The 20,086-nt window shown below is 42.8% G+C and overlaps 1 protein-coding gene across 3 annotated transcripts in view; it reads left to right on the top strand.

Moving 5' to 3' along the window:
• The window catches only part of gpr45 (G protein-coupled receptor 45), a 33,822-nt gene extending 14,163 nt beyond the window's left edge, over window positions 1-19,659 (top strand). Inside the window, exons 2-4 of one of the 3 annotated variants that reach the window (XM_078402584.1) lie at window positions 8,790-8,884; window positions 14,801-14,968; window positions 17,135-19,659. In XM_078402584.1, coding sequence (XP_078258710.1) covers window positions 17,277-18,287 — 1,011 coding nt within the window. In that variant the 5' untranslated portion in view covers window positions 8,790-8,884; window positions 14,801-14,968; window positions 17,135-17,276 and the 3' untranslated portion in view covers window positions 18,288-19,659. Of the gene's footprint in view, window positions 1-8,789; window positions 8,885-14,800; window positions 16,480-17,130 lie in introns of those variants that run through there. The other 2 variants (XM_078402582.1, XM_078402581.1) reach the window with 2 other exon arrangements.
• The last annotated feature ends 427 nt before the right edge of the window (window positions 19,660-20,086 follow it).

Genomic DNA, 20,086 nt, shown 5'->3' with positions numbered 1-20,086 from the left:
GTGATCAGTGACTCGGTGGGCCATAGGGCCTGTTTTCATGCTGTATCTCTAAAGTAAACTAAACTATTCTTTGCATTTGAAATTGCTCTGGCCGGTATTCAACTCTAGGCCTGGGTTAGAAATTCACCCTGGCACGTGGGGAAGGAGGGCATCAGAGCGCAACACTTGGTGGAGGTGTGGATGTGTTCAGGGAGGCATGCCTGGTGTTCATAAGTTCATAACTCATAGGAGCAGAAGGAGGCCATTCAGCCCATTGAGTCTACTCTGCCATTCGATCATGGCTGATCTATCTTTCGCTCCAACCCCATTCTCCTGCCTTCTCCCCATAACCTTCGTTATCAAGAATTTGTCAATCTCTGCTTTAAAAATACCCATTGACTTGGCCTCCACTACATCTGTGGCAATGAATTCCACAGATTCACTATCCTCAGACTATAGAAATTCCTCCTCATCTTTCTAAAGGTATGTCCTTTTATTCTGAGCCTGTGCCCTGGACTCTCCCACTAGTGGAAACATCCTCTCCACATCCACTCTATCCAATCCTTTCACTATTTGATACATTTCAATGAGGTCCTGCTAATCCTTCTAAACTCCATCGTGTACAGGCCCAGATCCGTCAAACAGTCATCATGTTAACAGAATAATCATAGGCTTATACTCGCTGGAATTTAGAAGACTGAGGGGGGGGGGGGGGGGGATCTTATAGAAACATATAAAATTCTTAAGGGGTTGGAGAGGCTAGATGCGGGAAGATTGTTCCCGATGTTGGGGAAGTCCAGAACCAGGGGTCACAGCTTAAGGATAAGGGGGAAGTCTTTTAGGACCGAGATGAGAAAACATTTCTTCACACAGAGAGTGGTGAGTCTGTGGAATTCTCTGCCACAGAAGGTAGTTGAGGCCAGTTCATTGGCTATATTTAAGAGGGAGTTAGATGTGGGCCTTATGGCTAAAGGGATCAGGGGGTATGGAGAGAAGGCAGGTACAGGTTACTGAGCTGGATGATCAGCCATGATCATATTGAATGGCGGTGCAGGCTCGAAGGGCCGAATGGCCTACTCCTGCACCTAGTTTCTATGTTTCTATCCCTGGGATCATTCTTGTAAAGCTCTGGACCCCCTCCAATGGCAGCAGATCCTTCCTCAGATACGGGCCCCAAAACTGTTCACAATGTTCCAAATGCCTGTGACAGGAGAACAGGGAGCATCGCCAGCCCCTAACACAGTTGAGTGAGATTGATGATGGAGACTGCACAAAGGCACGTGGATGTAAGGTGACCATGAGCTAGAGGAACATTTTGAATGAAAGATACAGCATGGAAACAGGTCCTTCAGCCAACTGAGTCCACTCTGATCATCGATCACTCGTTAACACTAAAACTGGGCGACACAGTGGCATAGCTGGTAGAGTTGTTGTCTTATAAAGCCAGAGACCTGGGTTCGATCATGACCTCAGGTCTTGTCTGCAGGGAGCTAGCAGGTTCTCCCTGTGAGTGTGTGTGTTTCCTCCAGGTGCTCCGGTTTCCTCCCACATCCCAAAGATTTGCGGGTTTGTAGGTTAATTGGCTTCTTCAAATTGCCCCAAGTGTGTGGGGAGTGGACAAGAAAGTGAGATAACGTAGAACTAATGTGAACAGATGATCAATGGTCGGCGTGGACTCATTGGGATGAAGGGGTGTATTTGCACTGCATCTCTAAACTAAAGTTAACACTGGTTCCATGTTATCCTACTTTCCCATCCACTCCCTAAACACTGGGAGCAATTTACAGAGGTCAATTAACCTACAAATCTGCACGTTTTCAGAAAGTGGGAGGAAACCAGACCACCGGGAGAAAACCCATGCGATCACAAGGAGAACGTGCAACCAGCAACATGGACAGCTCTGCAACAACCCCGACTTAGTCATTAAACCCGCTGACAAGGGCGGTGCCGTGGTAGTCTGGCGCGCTGACCTCTACCGGACTGAGGCCAGACGACAGCTCTCAGACACCTCCTCTTACTTATCCTTGGACTATGACCCCACCGACGAGCACCAGACCTTAATCACTAACACTATCACTGATCTCACCAATTCCCGCGCTCTGCCCTCTAAAGCCTCCAACCTTATCGTTCCCCACTGCCGCACGGCCCGATATTACCATCTCCCTAAAATCCACAAACAGAACTGTCCTGGCAGGCCCATTGTTTTTGCCCGTTCATGTCCCACCAAATTAATTTTCACCTCCCTCGACTCCATCCTATCCCCCCTGGTCTAATCCCTCCCTACCTATGTCCAAGACACCTCACATGCTTTCCGTCTCCTCAATAACTTCCGGTTTCCAGGCCCCCACTCCCTCATCTTTACCATGGATGTCCAGTCACTCTACACCTCCATCTCCCACAAAGATGGTCTTGAAGCCCTCCGTTTCTTCCTCGACCGTAGAACCAGCCAATCTCCATCTACTAACACTCTCCTTCGCCTAGCAAAGCTGGGTCTTAATCTCAACAACTTCTCCTTTGACTCCTCCCACTTCCTCCAAACCCGAGGCGTAGCTATGGGCACTCGTATGGGCCCTAGCTATGCCTGCCACTTTGTCGGGTACGTCGAACAATCACTGTTCCAGATGTACACTGGTCCCATCCCCGAACTCTACCTCCGCTACATTGATGACGGCATTGGTGCTACCTCTTGTACCCATGCAGAACTCACTGACTTCATACATTTCACCACTAATTTCCATCCTGCTCTTAAATATACTTGGACCATCTCCGACATCTCCCTACCATTTCTGGATCTTACCATCTCCATCACAGGAGACAGATTAGTGACCGACATCTACTGCAAACCCACTGACTCCCACAGCTATCTTAACTACACTTCTTCCCACCCTGTCTCCTGCAAAAAGTCTATCCCCTACTCCAAATTCCTCCGTCTACGCCGCATCTGCGCCCAGGATGAGGTGTTTCACTCTAGGGCATCAGAGATGTCTTCATTCTTTAGGAAACGGGGCTTCCCCTCTTCCATTATAGATGAGGCTCTCACGAGGGTTTCCTCTACATCCCGCAGCTCTGCTCTTGCTCCCCCTCCCCCCATTTGTAACAAGGATAGAATCCCCCTTGTTCTCACCTTCCACCCCACCAGCCAGCGTATACAACAAATTATAATAATAATAATAATAATGCATTACATTTATATAGTGCTTTTCATACACTCAAAGACGCTTTACAGGGATTTAAAGAACATAGGGAAGTGAATAAATAGATAAATAAGTAAACGAACAGAGAAAGAAGGTGAGGTGACCTTCAGTGGTTGAAGGCAGTACTGAACAGGTGAGACTTCAGTGATGTTTTGAATGTGGTGAGTGAGGAGGAGTCTCTGGCGGTTTGGGGTAGTGAGTTCCATAGGGTGGGAGCAGAGATGGAGAAAGCCCTGTCCCCCCAGGATCTGAGTTTGGTCCGGATGGGGGGGGATAGGAGATTGGCAGCAGCAGAGCGGAGGGTGCAGGTGGGAGTGTGCCTGTGGAGGAGGTCAGTCAGGTAGGATGGGGCCAGGTTATGGAGGGCTTTGTAGGTCATGAGGAGGATTTTGTACTGGATTCTCTGGGGGATGGGGAGCCAGTGGAGTTTGTAAAGGACGGGGGTGATATGGTCACCGATCGGGGTGTGGGTGAGTAGACGGGCAGCGGAGTTTTGAATGTATTGAAGTTTACTGATGATTTTTGAGGGTGCGCCATAGAGGAGGCTGTTGCAGTAGTCCAGACGGGAGGTGATGAAGGCATGGATGAGGGTTTCTGCAGCTGTGGAGGAGAGGGATGGACGGAGACGGGCAATGTTTTTGAGGTGGAAGAAGGCTGTCTTTGTGATGTGTTTGATGTGTTTGTCGAAGGAGAGGGTTTGATCAAAGATGATTCCAAGATTCCGGATGTGAGGGGAGGTGGATACTGGGAGACCATCAATATTGAGGATGAAGTTTTGGGTGGATTTGGTGAGCGTTTTTGGACCAATGATGATGATTTCAGATTTGTTGCAGTTGAGTTTGAGGAAATTTGATTGAAGCCAAGATTTTATTTCAGTGATGCAGTTTGTCAGTGTAGAGTGTGTGGTGGGGTAGATTGACTTGGTGGAGATGAGGAGCTGGATATCATCGGCGAAGCAGTGGAAGTTGAGACCATGACGGCGGATTAATTGACCAAGGGGGAACAGGTAGAGGATGAAGAGGAGGGGGCCAAGGACTGAGCCTTGGGGGACACCTTGGGGGAGGGGAGCGGTGGGGGATTTACAGTTGTTAATGGAGATGAACTGGTGCCTGTCAGAGAGGTAAGATTTGAACCAGGATAGGGCTGTGCCGGTGATGTTAAAGGAGGTTTCAAGTCGGGTGAGGAGAATGGAGTGATTTATGGTGTCAAAGGCGGTGCTGAGGTCATGTAGGATGAGGATGTTGAGGTTGCCAGCGTCGGAGGAGAGGAAAAGGTTGTTTGTGATTTTGTGAAATGTGATTATCCTCCAACATTTCCGTCATCTCCAAAGGGATCCCACTAATGGCCACATCTTCCAATCTCCTCCCCTTTCTGCTTTCCGCAGAGACTGTTCCCTCCGTAACTCCCTGGTCCACTCGTCCCTTCCTACCCAAACCACCTCCTCCCCAGGCACTTACCCCTGCAACCGCAGGAAATGCAACACCTGTCCCTTTACTTCCCCCCTCGACTCCATCCAAGGACCCAAACAGTTTCCAGGTGAGGCAGAGCTTCACCTGCACCTCCTCCAACCTTATCTATTGTATCCACTGTTCCAGATGTCAACTTTTCTACATCGGCGAGACCAAACGCAGGCTCGGCAATCGTTAATCTCAACACCTTCGCTCAATCCGCCTTAACCAACCTGATCTCCCGGTGGCTGAGCACTTCAACTCCCCCTCCCACTCCCAGTCTGACCTTTCTGTCATGGGCCTCCTCCAGTGTCATAGTGAGGCCCTCCACAAATTGGAGGAACAGCACCTCATATTTCGCTTGGGCAGCTTACAGCCCAGCGGTATGAACATTGACTTCTCTAACTAGATAGCTCCTCTGTCCCTTTCTTTCCCCTCCCCCTTCCCAGTTCTCCCACTGTCTTCCTGTCTCCACCGATATCCTTTCTTTGTCCCGCCCCCCCCTGACATCAGTCTGAAAAAGGGTCTCGACCCGAAACGTCACCCATTCCTTCTCTCCAGAGATGGTGCCTGACCTGCTGAGTTACTCCAGTATTTTGGGATAATTTCGATTTGTACCAGCATCTGCAGTTATTTTCCTACTCCTGGACAACACCTGAGGTGAGAATCGAACCTGAGTGCCTGGTGCTGTGAGACGGCAGCTCTACCTGCTGTGCCACTGTGCTGCTGTTGAAGGTAGAGGGGGAGAGAAGCATGAATGGGAGTCAACATGAAGATATGAAGTGGGGCAACAAATGTGCTGCAAAAAGCCTGAAAATAATTGTAACAAACACTTTGAAAATTTGATTTTCTATTGAGTATGGTTGGAAGGAAGAAAAATGGTGCAATTACTTTTAGACAAATGTCATCAGCAAAGTCGCGTGCTAATGTGAACAATTGTCCAATAGGTACTTTATTGCCACATGTAGTGAGCTACAGTGAAATTCATTTTTGCATGCAGTTCAGTACAAGTATCACTATACATAAGCACCTCTTAGATGCATTACAAGTGTTTCCTGAATACTGATCGTGAAATGACTGCGTTATCAGGATGTTGTTGGGTGCAGCGGAAGAATGTACATTTAAACTGCTCAATGCCAGATTTAATACAGCAATCTAGTAGCCTTTGATGTATTGATATCGACATGATTAAATTCAAATGTGCACAGATCAGGTGTCTGCACAAGTAACATCAGTCATCCCAAAGGAAATGTTCACTTTGATTTTGGATTGTCAGTTGACAATTCAGACAAGAACGTTCGCTTGCAATGCAGGGTATTTTCTGTACGGCTAAATAAATGGATGCAGAGTCCAATGAGGCAACTAAGCCGAGCATCTAAATCCCTGTGAAGGCTTCCAATGAACTCGATTCTGCTTTAGAGTCTTCCATTTTCTAAAATTGCATCTCCGGCCCAATTCACTAATCTTATATTGTGCCCTTTGTTTTCTTTCTCCCCACAATTTCAAGAATCAGATTCCATCGTGCAAAAAAACACACTTGGACCATGACATAGGAGCAGAGTTATGCCATTTGACCTGTCGAGTCTGCTCCCTCATTCCATCATGGCTGAGATTGAACGGCGGAGCAGACTCGATGGGCCAAATGGCCTAATTCTGCTCCTATGATATATGGTCTACGTGTGCTTTTTGGATGGTGGAATTAGACTCATGAGATTGTAAGGTGAAAAGAATAAAGGGCTCAATATTAGATTGGTGTAAGTTGGTAGGCACAAAATGCTGGAGTTACTCAGCAGGCCAGACAGCATCTCTGGAGAGAAGGAATGGGTGATGTTTTGGGTCATGACCTTTCTTCAGATCTGAAGGACCTGTTTCTATGCTATCTATGACAAAAACGGAGACATAAAATTGATCAACAGAAAATTTCGTAGGAACTATCTTTCTTTGGCCACAATTTTCCTCTGTGTCATCTTCAATGTGGAGCATTTAGCTTACTCCCATATTCTGCCCAGTCCCATTAAAGATGGTGTGCATTTGTGCAACACTTGCAGCAGCCATTTCTACCATTTTACTCGTTTTTATTACTATTTTATTTTTAATGTGCATTTTGAAAATGGAGAAAGGTGAATTACTTTTTTCACCATTGAACTATTCTAAATTACCTATTGAATCACACACAAATCGCCCACACTTGAATCAAAGGTGACTACTGGGATATTTGTGTTACCGTAGAAACTAAAAGCAGGTCATAAACTGAAATGTCCATTGATTTGGTTCAACAAATTAAAGTGTCAGAATTGATTGTGGAGGTTGCTGTGTGAATGAAAACTGTTTCAACACACTGGATGTTAAATAATCTGTTCTTTAGCTTCCTTAACTGTTCTGTAGGAGAGACTCGAGATATTGTACCAGATTTGTGTCCCCATTTTGATGTCTTCGGTACGCTGAAGTGCATTTCACTCTGGAAGCCCTGCACTAACATTCTGAATTTGACACAATCTTAAGATAAACATTAAGGTCACAAGGCAGAATAAAGAAAAATCTATGATTGCTTGACCAGGGGATCTGAAGGGGAGATTACTTTAATCAAAGAATCTCCTGAGAATGAAAACAGAATAGTAGAACATAGAGCATAGAACAGGTACAGCATGGCAACAGGCCGTTCACCCCACAATGTCTGTGCTGAATATAATGCCAATCATGCCAAGATAACTAATCTCACCTGCTTGCATATGATCCATGTCCCTCCTTTCCTTGCATATCCATGTGCCTATCTAAAGGTTTCTTAAACACCACGATCATATCTGCCTCCACGGCCACCCTTGGCAGCACATTCCAGACACCCGCCACACTGCACCTTCGCTAAATAATGTATTGGCCTTGCAACCTATTATCGGCTGCTTCCGATGATGCTACACTAACTGCATAGCATAGATTTCTCCTGACCTTCTGAACATTTGGGCTGGTAATTAAAGCAATATTAGTTCTTACAGATCTATTTAAAGATACAAACGAGTGTCTCAAACCTTATTCATCACAGAACTCTGCAATCTCTTACCAATTAGAATTTATGTTTGATTTTTTCTTGGCAAAATGGACAATTTACACTTCCCACTGGCTACTCCATTTGCTGGATCTTTGCCCGCTTGTTAAACTTATCCATATCCCTTTATAATCTCTTTGTGTCCCCCTTACAGCTCACTTTCCAACCATTCTGAAGAAGGGTTCCGATTCAAAACGTCACATATTCCTTTTCCCCAGAGATGCTGCCTGACCCGCTGAGTTAATCCAGCACTTTGTGTTTATCTTCGGTATAAATCAGCATCTGCAGTTCCTTCCTACACAATTACATTCCAACATATCTTGATGTCATCAGCAAATGTAATACCTTCTTTCAAGTCATTAATATAAACTGTAATTGTTACCAACTGGTAAAATATAATTTATGCCTATTAATGTCCTGTTAGCCATCTTATTTTCCATTCACACCAATACATACCTTTCAATACCATCAGCTCTCAACTCTCCTGCAAATTCAGTACATCCGTCATTTCTCCTTTATCCAAAGCACTTGTTACTTACATAGATCAGAGAACAGTACAGCATAGCATTGGAATGAACTTCTTTTTAAAAAACTCCAGTATATAAAGCCAACATGACTTCCACTTCAGAAAATGTGTTAATTTTGACTATTTTATTAAAGTTAGCCTCAGAATATAGTGCTTCTCATACTTTATTTATTGGGCAAAGATTTATATTTTTGACTTTAAATCTATAACCCAGTTGCTCAAGGTGAAGACTACTTTCTGAAGCAATTAAGCTCACCGCTGTCATGTAATTTCTTCTTAATATCTCCTTCTCCGCATAATTATCAGTAAAATTGGAGAACAGTAACCCACAAATGCGTACGCTTGCCTGATTTATTACATTGGAGGTAAAACGCTGCTGAAGTAATATTTATCTATAAAGGTGAATTACTACAATTTTAAGCAAACTATCATTGTGAGCTACTAATTGAATGTCTCATTTATTTGATTTATGTGGAACTTCTTTTGATCCAACTTCTATGGTTTATAGCTAATTTAAAAATAATAGAAAAATTAGTCCTCATATTGGAAATTAAAGGGTGTGAAAGTGAATGGTTGATGAGCTAATTACTTTTTATTACTAGATTATACTAAAGCAGAGCTCAAGAACTAGATACTGACACATTCAAGACCACAATCCAACTTTAAAGTGCAGCACAAATGGAACACATGAAGAAAGGTAAGTTACATCGCGTTCTTAGTTATTCACTTTATTAATCAGTTGGGTCGATAATTATCTGACTGTTTAAAACTGCTGGAGGTTGGGTGATCACATAGTTAAATATAGTAAATTGCCAGTGTGACAGTGTAATTGCTATTCTGCTGCTAATGGACTGACCTGATTATGGTGCACATCTAAAATGCTTTTTGCACTTTTATCAGGGAGCCAGCCACTCTTCTATTGTTTATTTCCATCAGCAGATTAAGAAGTGTGGCATGGGGTTTGTCTGCAATTGCAAGGTTGGCATTTTCCAAGCTGTTACTTGCATTTCATACCCAGATGTTTTTACAGAAATCTCTACTTTGATTTCTGTGTTCATTATATAAACATGCAGAGACTGAAGCTGTACATTTGTTTAGTTTAGTTTAGTTTAGTTTAGAGATATGGCGTGGAAACAGGCCCTTCAGCCCACTGAGTCCACGCTGACTAATGATCATTAGTCCTATTCTACGCACTAAGGACAATTTACAGAAGCCAATTAACCTAAAAACCTGTACGTCTTTGGAGTGTGGGAGGAAACTGAAGCAAATGGGGAAAATCCACACAGATCACAGGACGAACGTACAAACTGTACAGACAGCACCCCAGGTCAGGATTGAGCCTGGGTCACTGGCGCTGTAAGGCAGCAACTCTACCACTGCGCCACTGTTGTTTCTGATTATTCATTAGAAGTTCATCCCTCCCTACAAACGGCAGTGTGCCTTTACATATGGAATCCAAATACTTCGGAGAAAGCACCTTTCATTGTGTGTCGACTTCTGGTTGTATCATCTGCTCTCACGTGACCTCTTCCCACTTCTGACAGCTGATGGAACAAATACTCCATTGGGTCTTCAACAATATATATTGCTAGATACATTGATTACAGACAATTAACAATTGCAGCTTAATAGCTGTTAATTTTGGATATGCAGGTATGATTATACCACGAGGAGAGTCTTGAGAAAAGTATGTAACATTATGAGAGACATAGATAGGGTTGACAGTCAGAACCCTTTTCCCAGGGTGGAAATGTCCAACGCTAGAGGGCAGAATAAGAAGGTGAGAGGGGGGAAGTTTCATGGAGATATGTGGGGCAAGCTTTTTGTACACGGAGAATATTGGGGGTGGGGGCGGACAGGAACGCATTGCCGGGGTGGTGGAAGCAGATACGATAGTGGTGTTTAAGTGACTTTTAGATAGGCTCACGGAAGTGCAGGGAACAGAGGGATATGGATCATGTACAGGCAGATTAGATCATTTAACTAGGCATCATGTTGGCACAAACATTGTGGGCCGAAGGGCTGTTCCTGTGCTGAACTGTTCTATGTTATGTGTGGAATGTCTTGATATTGCAGCACACATTGCTGTCAGTTGGGTGTTTAATAGCTTCAATGGGCTCAACATTTATTATTTGTCTTTGCTCACATCAAAACTAAAGGAGTTATTACAAAGAGAGAGGTGGAGGGAAGAATTGCAGCTTTTAATTATCTTCCCTTCTACTAACCTACGAGGAAGAGAGAATGTTATGAGAGTTTGTTGCTGCTGTTCTCTGGCTGTTTTCATGAATTTCCACCCTCTCGTTCACATTCTCATGCTCTTTCATAGAACATAGAACTCTGCAGCAGAGGTGCAAACTCTTCTGCCCACAATAACTGTGCCAAACATGAAGCCTAATTTAAACTAATCCCTTCTACCTGCATGTGGTACCTCCATATCCCTCCATGCCCTCATATTCATCTATCTATCCAATAGACGCTTAAATGCCACTATTGTAACTTCTTCCACCACCACCATCCCTGGCAGTGAGTTCCAGACACCCACCACCCACACATCTGTTTTAAATGCTATCCCTCCAACCTTTCAACTGTGCTCTCTAGTACTTAACGTTTGCACCCTGGGGGAAAAAAAAGGTTTTTACTGTCCACGCTATCTATGCCTCTCAGAATTTTATAAACTTCCATCAGATCTCCCTTCAGCCTCCAATGCTCCAGAAGAAACAATCCAGGTCTGTCCAACCTCTCCTTGTGGCTAATATACTCTAATCCAGGCTGCATCCTGATAAAACTCTTCTGCATCCTCTCTAAAGCTTCCACATCTTTGCTTTAATGGATGGACCGGAACTGCGTACAATACTCCAAATGCAGCTAAACCAAAGTTGGCTTTGGGGTATATTTTGCTTGGGCAGCTTACAACCCAACAGGATGAATATTGAAGGTCGACACAAAATGCTGGAGTAAGTCATCTGGTCATGCAGCATCTCGGGAGAGAAGGAATGGGTGACGTTTCAGGTCGAGACCCTTCTTCAGACTGGTTGTCAGAGAGAGGAGGAGAACTTCTTCAAAGTCGACATACCTTGAGGAGATTTCTCAGTGGAGCGGCAAAATATGTAGGAAAAAACCCCTGCAGATTCTGATTTAAATCGAAGGTAGACACAAAAAAATGCTGGAGTAACTCAGCGGGTCAGGCAGCATCATGGGTGAGAATGTCTTTTGATATGAATTTTGATATTGATATCTCTAATTTCAAGTAACCGTGCATTCCCCCTCTCTCCATCCCTACCTCACCATTGGTTCAATATCGATATTCATATCAAAAGACATTTGCTAGTTTCACTGTTCGTATCCCTTTGTTTACCACATGATCCACAGCCAACAATGGACCATTGTGGGCTCCACTTGCCTGAGCCATCCTTGATTTGTTTCGTTCTGTACCTTTTCATACCTCTAGTTTCCCTCTCCCTTGACTCTCAGTCCGAAGAAGGGTCAAGACCTGAAACGTCACCTATTCCTTTGCTCCAGAGATGCTGTCTGACCCACTGAGTTGCTCCAGCATTTTATGTCTATCTTCAATGTTGTCTAAACCTGACTCTTATGCACAATGCCCCAATCCTCCTCCCCTCTCATGTTTTCTTTGCCCCCTTCTCTTTCTCTCTCACCTCTCTATTCCCCACCCTTTCTCTATCTCCCCCCCCATTCACCTTCTCCACACGTTCCTGCTGCAAAGCACGGCCTGGCTGATCTGAAGTCAACCTCTACCTTTAACTTTAATGCTGTCAGCACTCTTTCCCTGCCAGTCTCCTTTTGCCTCTTACTTCAGTCCAGGCTTTGCATCCACAGGCACCACCAAGCTTCATTTTATTGGGATTGTCGGTCATGGTATGCATCGTCTATTCCGATACAGCTCCATTCCAATGCAATTGCTTGGAACTATGACAACACCCTGGGCTATTTAGTTATTTCTCGTGGTCAGAGGATAAAATATTGCTTTCATCTGGAAACATCAAACATCCCACACTGCAGGCAAGATAAGTCCATTATTATTCTAACTCCTTGGTAGAATTTATGATGCACATTCTCTTCAAATCTCTTTATTGGTGTCCACGCATTCTGGCAAAAGGAAACAAGAAAGCAGAGTGATCATATTTCATCAGAGGCGACAATGCAATTTATTTTCTGCAACTTCCCCATGTCTGCAGCACTTCCTTACAAATACTGAAATATTTTGCACCCTGTCCCTATCAGGGACCTGCATCTGCTGGCTTTGTTTTCACCACAGTTACCATTGTAGGCATTTTCACTTAATTGCTGGAACTCCACGATCTTCCTCTGAGACCTTGGTGGTGATTTCTTCACCGGAATGGAAAGTTCCTGTTTCCAAATGCACTAAACAAGAGATCAATATCCTCTCGCACTGTGGAAAAGAAACATCCACAGCCTCTCTCACATCCCTTCATATACATTTTGGAGATACAGTGTGGAAACGGGCCCTTTGGCCCACTGAGTCCACACAGACCAAGGCTCACCCCTGCATTAGTTCTATCCCACACACTAGGAACAATTTACCGAAGCCAATTTAAAACCTTCACATCTTTTGGGATGTGGTATGAAACCGGAGCACCCAGAGAAAACCCATAGGGAGAACGTACAAACTCCACACAGATAGCACTTGGATTATCAGCACCACGATAGTCAGGATTGAACCTGGGTCTCTGGTGCTGTAAAGCAAACATATAAACAGATTTTGCATGTTGCAGGCAGTCTTCCCAACGGCAAAGTTTCTTTCATTTCTTTCATTTCAGCCCTTTGCAGGGTTAATCAGCAGGAATTCCTCTTGCTGCTAACTGCGTGAATTGGAATTTGCTCCACTATTACTTCAAAAGCCAATTGAGCCAGAAATTTGTTTGAAGATGAGACAGGATTCCTGGGTCATTCATTTATCATTAATGGATGCTGTTTGTTAAAGACACTTTCAAAAGGGGAAATTGAAGATCAGAAGTGTTTCTCCTTTATCTAAAAGAGCAGAGCATGGATCAGCTACTGCCAATTGAAGAGCTCAGCAGGAGTGTGGTGGTGGTGGCCAAGACTGAGACTCCCTAGTGTATCGAACAGTGCTGCAAGAAATCTCTTAGCCTTACTAGATGTGTTAGGATGAAGCATGCACACACACATAACTACAGTTGTCCTGCCTCCTCCACTATCCACCCAGAGGTTGGGCTTAAAAAGGGGACGATAATGAAAAGACTACATTTCTTCCATTTATGCCAAGGCAGCTTGGAATAAGAGGGAGGCTACCTGCACTTGAATGCAGTTCCTGACTGCAGTAGAGGAGATCACTGCAGCTAAAGGATAGAGGGGCCAACAAGCTTAAAACCACCATAGGGACGTGCCATTTGCCAGGTATGTTCACGGGATGTTGTCACATCAGAAAGGGTGCAGAAAAGATTTAGGAGGATGTTGCCAGGACTCGAGGGTCTGAGCTATCGGGAGAGGTTGAGCAGGCTAGGACATTATTCCTTGCAGCGCAGGAGGTTGAGGGGTGATCTTATAGAGGTGTACAAGAACATGAGGAATAGGCAGGGTAAATGCAGAGAGGCTTTTACCCAGAGTAGGGCAATCAAAAACCAGAGGACATATGGTTAAGGTGAGGGGTGTGATTTAATAGGAGGGGCAACTTTTTTACACTGTGGTAGGTAAATGCAATGAGCTGTTGTAGGAGGTAGTCGAGACAGGTACTATCTTAATGTTTAAGAAACATTTAGACAGGTACATGGATAGGATAGGTTTGGAGGGATGTAGACCATAAGGGAGGTAGAGCTAGTGTATTGGGACATGTTGGTCGGTGTGGGCAAGTTGGGCCGAAGTGCCTGTTTCCACGCCTTGTGCAGTTTGGTGCAGTTTGCTAATTGATCCAAGTTATAGAGTCATAGAGTGATACAGTGTGGAAACAGGCCCTTCGGCCCAACTCGCCCACACCAGCCAATAATGTCCCAGAGAAAAAACTTTTTCAGTCAGTGAGTTGTGAATCTGTGGAATTCTCTGCCTCAGAAGGCAGTGGAGGCCAATTCTGTGAATGCATTCAAGAGAGAGCTACATAGAGCTCTTAAGGATAGCGGAGTCAGGGGGTATGGGGAGAAGGCAGGAACGGGGTACTGATTGAGAATGATCAGCCATGATCACATTGAATGGCGGTGCTGGCTCGAAGGGCTGAATGGCCTCCTCCTGCACCTATTGCCTACCCTAGTCCCACTTGCCTGCACTTGGTCCATAACCCTCCAAACCTGTCCTACCCATGTACCTGTCCAACTGTGTCCTGTGTGTGAAAAAGTTACCCCTCGGATTCCAATTAAATCTTTTTCCCTTCACCTTGAACCTATGTCTTCTGGTCCTCGATTCCCCTATTCTGGGTAAAAGACTCTGTGCATCTACCCGATCTATTCCTCTCATGATTTTGTATACCTCTATAAGATCTCCCCTCATCCTACTACTATCCATGGAATAGACACCCAGCCTACTCAACCTCTCCTTCTGCTGCACCACTGAGCCGCCCCCAAATTGTAAACATGAAAATAAAACTAAGACCATTATTAATTCTATTTTTGTTTATTTATCCTAGATAAAGAAGAATACTCTGGAAAATATGATACAACCAACAATTATGATGTGAACAACAACATATAAAGAAGATGAATCATATCAAGATTTCCCTGCACTCTGTAACATCCAGCGGCAAAGAATAGTTATTTCCTTACAATATGGAATATTTCGCATCTCTAAATTTAATGTTAGTGTATGAATGTAATAGCATTAAGTTTTTGCCCAGAAGGGAATGAGTGGCATTTTCACAATGATTGGATGTAATAGCACTCTTTTAGAGAGATGTATCCCAGAGATTTTAAACGCGACCAATCCACTTGTGAAATTAAGCAAGACAAATCTTCACATCTTTATAAGAATAATATTAGCAGTAGTGATGATGTCAATGATTGCAATTGGTTTCTTTGGCAATGCAATAGTGTGTTTAATTGTGTACCAGAAACCTGCAATGCGCTCAGCCATCAACCTGCTCTTGGCCACCCTTGCATTTTCTGACATTATGTTATCGTTGCTGTGCATGCCTTTCACCACAATCACCATCATAACAGTCGAATGGATCTTTGGAGGTTACTTTTGCCGGATATCTGCGATGCTTTACTGGTTCTTTGTCCTGGAAGGCGTGGCGATACTTCTGATCATCAGTGTTGACCGTTACTTAATCATCGTGCAGCGACAAGACAAGCTGAACCCTCATCGTGCCAAAGTAATGATCGGCATTTCATGGGCAGTCTCCTTCTGCATCTCCCTTCCATCAGTGGTTGGCTGGACTGTGGTGGAGGTACCTACTCGGGCACCCCAGTGTGTCCTGGGCTATTCAGAGACAGGGGCGGACCGTGTTTACGCAGTGTTCTTGCTGGTGACCATTTTCTTTGTTCCTTTCAGTGTGATGCTGTACTCCTACCTCTGCATTCTGAACACAGTGCGAAGAAACGCAGTACAGATCCACAACCACACGGACAACCTCTGTTTAAATCAAGTCAGCAAGCTGGGACTGATGGGCTTGCAACGTCCTCATCGAATAAATGTTGACATGAGCTTCAAAACCCGAGCCTTCACCACGATTTTAATCCTCTTCATTGGCTTTTCATTTTGCTGGTTGCCCTACACGGTGTACGGTCTCCTGTCTGTTTTCAATAAGAACTTTTACCACAGTCAATCCTTCTATGCCATTAGCGCTTGGTTCTTGTGCCTGACTTACCTGAAGTCAGTCTTCAACCCCATTATCTACTGTTGGCGGATCAAGAAATTCAGGGAGTCTTGCGTGGAATTTATGCCGAAAACTTTCAAAATCCTACCAAAGCTGCCTGGGAGGACAAAACGGAGAATCCGTCCCAGTACAAATTATATCTGCAATGATCTTCAGTCAGCCGTATAAATTAAACCTTTGTTCAATGTCTTTAGAAAACATTAGAAAGTAGAATATTTTCCTGTGATGTGCACTTGCATTCATTGTACAAAACTGACCTGCTCTTCTCAGGACAAGTACCATAATTGCAATTTATTAATATTGCTGAACTCTTTATCAGTGTCTACAATAAATGTGTTACCTGTACAATTATTCTTCTAGTTAGATTACAAAGACTCATTGAAAGCAATGCTCTGCTTGGTCATGAAATGGAACTGAAGTTTTCAGAATCTTTCATAATGTAAAATAGCATTGTGGATCGGGCATCTCCTCCGGAATGTACATGATTTTAACTTGCTTAGTTTATTTTGCTTTATTTAGTTTGTTATTTACTATCTGTGTACTAAGGTACAGTGAAAAGCTTTTTGTTGTATGCTGTCCAGTCAGCAAAAAGCATGTACATGATTACAATAAAGTCCTTCACAGTGTACAGATACAGGATAAAGGGCACAACGTTTAGTGCAAGATAAAATCTGATTAATGAAAGTCTCCAGTGAGGTAGATGGGAGGTCAGGCCCACTCTAGCTGGTGAGAGGATGGTTTGAAACTATTGCATGTAGATATGCAGGCATGCAGACACACAGGGAACGGAGGGATATGGATCATGTTCAGCACAGACATTGTCAGCTGAAGATCCTGCTCCTGTGCTATTCGTTCTATGTTGGTTTATAGGTTAATTGGCCTCTGTAAAATTCCTCCTAACATGTCGGTAGTGGATGAGAAAGTGGAATAATGTAAGAAATAATGTGAATGAGTCAGTATAGACTGAAGGGCCATTTCCATGTTGTATCTCCAAACATCATTTTTTTTTAAATGGGCAGCTGTTATATGTCATCGAGCTGCACACTGTGGAGAGGTATCTTTTTAAAGACATGTTTTTATTCCTACCCCGACTCCTAAATACTGTGTCCCATGAATTGAAACTGTACTATCTTACTCCACAGATAGGTGGCGCTATGGAGGCTTGAGTCCAGCGCCAACTAGCTCCGTGCCGAGGGAAAAAAAAACGGGAGAAATTTGGGTTTTACCTGCAGCGATCGCAATCTGAACGGCTGCCTGCGTGACGTCATCAGGCGCGCGACTTTAAGATATGTCGTTACAACGCAGCCCCCCCCCCCGTGGGGGACAAAAAAAAACCGGTAAAAAACCGCAGATGGAAGAGGAAGGCCCTTTAGAGGCCTCGGCCTCAATTACAACGAGGGCCCAGGAAGACCCTTCGAAGAGAATGAAAAAGTCCGAAATGGAGGATTTTAAAACTTTTCTTGCTGCCGAATTAAAAACCTTTGGTGAGAAACTTGACTCTTTTAGGTCGGAATTTAAAACAGAAATGCTTTCTACCGTTCAGCTCATGCTGGAAAGTTGGAAGAGGACGAGGGAGGAAGAGGTCAAAGCGCAAATGGAAGTACTGGAAGCCAGGCTGGTTTTGGTGGAAACGAAGGTTAAAACGGAGATGGACCCCGTTCATTATGAACTTGGTCAACATCAAATAGCGTTAACCGAACTGGAGAAATGGGCGACGTCAAATGAGGGAATGGCAAGTCGACTCCTTACTGAAAACCAACGCCTCTCAGATATGGTGATCAAATTAAATGAGAAATGTACCGATTTGGAGGGGCGGCAAAGACGTAAGAATCTAAGGATTGTAGGGGTGAAAGAAGGAGGTGAGAAAGAAATGGGTACTCGGGATTTTGTGGCAGACCTTTTACATAAAGCCTTAAAATTGGATCATAAACCTTTACTCGGTCGAGCCCATAGAGTGCAGCAAAAACGTATACAGGATGATGCCCACCCAAGACAAATTATTGTAAAGGTGCAATTGGATCATGAATTGGATGATATAATGAGGAAAATGGTTCGAGGCGGACAGCTCCTTTTTGAAGGTGCGAGATTCAGTATTTACCGCGATTATCCGGTAGAAGTTCACAAGAAAAGAGTGCAGTTCATTGAGACAAAGAGAATTTTGAAGAAGGTACCTGATCTGAGATACAGCTTGCTTTATCCCGCAAGACTAAGAGTCTCCTACAAGTCCAAGGTACACTTTTTTACAGACCATGAAAAAGCAATGGAATACGCTAAAGAAGTCGGAAACATGACAGACTGAAGAATTTACATTACCCTTTAGGAGTCTCGCCAGATCTAAAAAGACCTTTAAAGTTTTTTCAAGAGCTTTGAGGAGATCCGGAAACCGAAATGGATGGAGGACATTGGAGAAAACCGTGATCTTTTCTGTTTTTTCTGTTTACTAATCATTATTATTATCTGTATACTCATATATAACTATATATGTAATAACCAATATTTATTAAATATCTATATTACCACTAAAAATTATTAATAAAATTATTAACATTAACATAAATCATATAAATTTAATACTGTATATGATTGATAACAATGATGAATAATCAATAGTCTTCGATTAACATAGAAATGAATTACACAATTATATTATTTAGGAAGATATGCAAGAGGTAAATTAGCCTAAGTCATAATAAAGTTTGACCGTTTTTCTCTTTACTTTTCAATTTAAAATTAAATTTATGATAGATTTAGTGGAAAAATTAATATGATAGGTAGAGATATGTAGAGGTTATGTGCTTATGTATGCATACATACGGGTATGTATATATATATATAGGGGTATATCGTGTGTGTGTATGTATGGGTATGTAAATAAGTTTGTTACTCCCAAAGAAGATATATGAATGTTAGAAATAACCCTTTATTTTCTTTGCGCACGGAGCTAGAATTTTTTTTTTTTACAAAGGCTACGGAAGTCTTTAGAATTCTAGCCACGTTAGTGTGGCTATCACTAACTACACTAATTGTAGAGGTAGTTTCTTTTCTTTCACCCTATATTAACCAACTCTATCACTTTTCTCTTTTTAAATATTTTTGTAACTTAATGTTAGAATGGGAAAATAAGACAAATACAAGGAGATGTGTTCGGAAGAGCGTTGTATATGATTTTAAATTCATCTATTTGAGGTTCGGGAGCAGGGTCAGGTTCTGTGTGTTGTACCTTCTGATCGGTTATAGACCACCTTAGAAACAATATGCAAGACATTAATATGACAAGTGGGGGTCAGGGAATAACATTTTGTAGTTGGAATGTCAAGGGAATCAATGAACCAATTAAGAGAGGTAAAGTTTTGGCACATCTAAATTTAATCAAAACTGATATAATATTTCTTCAAGAAACACATCTCAAGAAGGAATCTCAACATAGACTTAAAGCTAAGTGGATTGCTGAATCATATCACTCCTCCTTTTCCCACAAGTCTAGAGGAGTTGCAATACTAATTCGTAAAGGAATACCTTTTAAGAACTCCTCAACAATAGTGGATATTGATGGCAGATATATTATATTAGTTGGAGAATTAAATGGAGAAAAAGTGATTCTTCTTAATGTTTACGGGCCTAATTTTGATAACCCTATGTTCTTTAATAAAACATTTAATAAAATTCCTGAATTCACACAATATAAATTAATAATTGGAGGAGACTTCAATTGTACATTAGATCCATACTTAGATAGATCATCAATGCAAAAAAAAATAAAATCTCAATCAAGTGTATTTTTAAATTCATTTATTAATACCACTAATATTAAGGATGTCTGGAGAATAGAAAACCCAACTGGACGGGAATATTCATTTTACTCACCAGTACACAAAACATACTCAAGAATAGATTATTTTTTAGTTGACTCTACGTTTATTCCATTTATTTATAATTCAAAATACCATAACATTATAATTTCGGATCATGCACCTGTAACATTCATGATTAAATTAAATGGAATGTCCGAGAAACAAGCATATTGGAGATTTAACCCACAAATTTTGAACGAAAAGTCATCCCAGGAATATATTATTAAACAGATTCAAATATTTTTGG

Source organism: Rhinoraja longicauda, chromosome 7 (genome assembly GCF_053455715.1).
Source record: "Rhinoraja longicauda isolate Sanriku21f chromosome 7, sRhiLon1.1, whole genome shotgun sequence".
In the NCBI taxonomy this organism is placed as follows: Eukaryota; Metazoa; Chordata; class Chondrichthyes; order Rajiformes; family Arhynchobatidae; genus Rhinoraja; species Rhinoraja longicauda.
The sequence above is the reverse complement of the archived record's forward strand: the minus strand, read 5'-3'. Positions and strand labels throughout refer to the sequence as shown.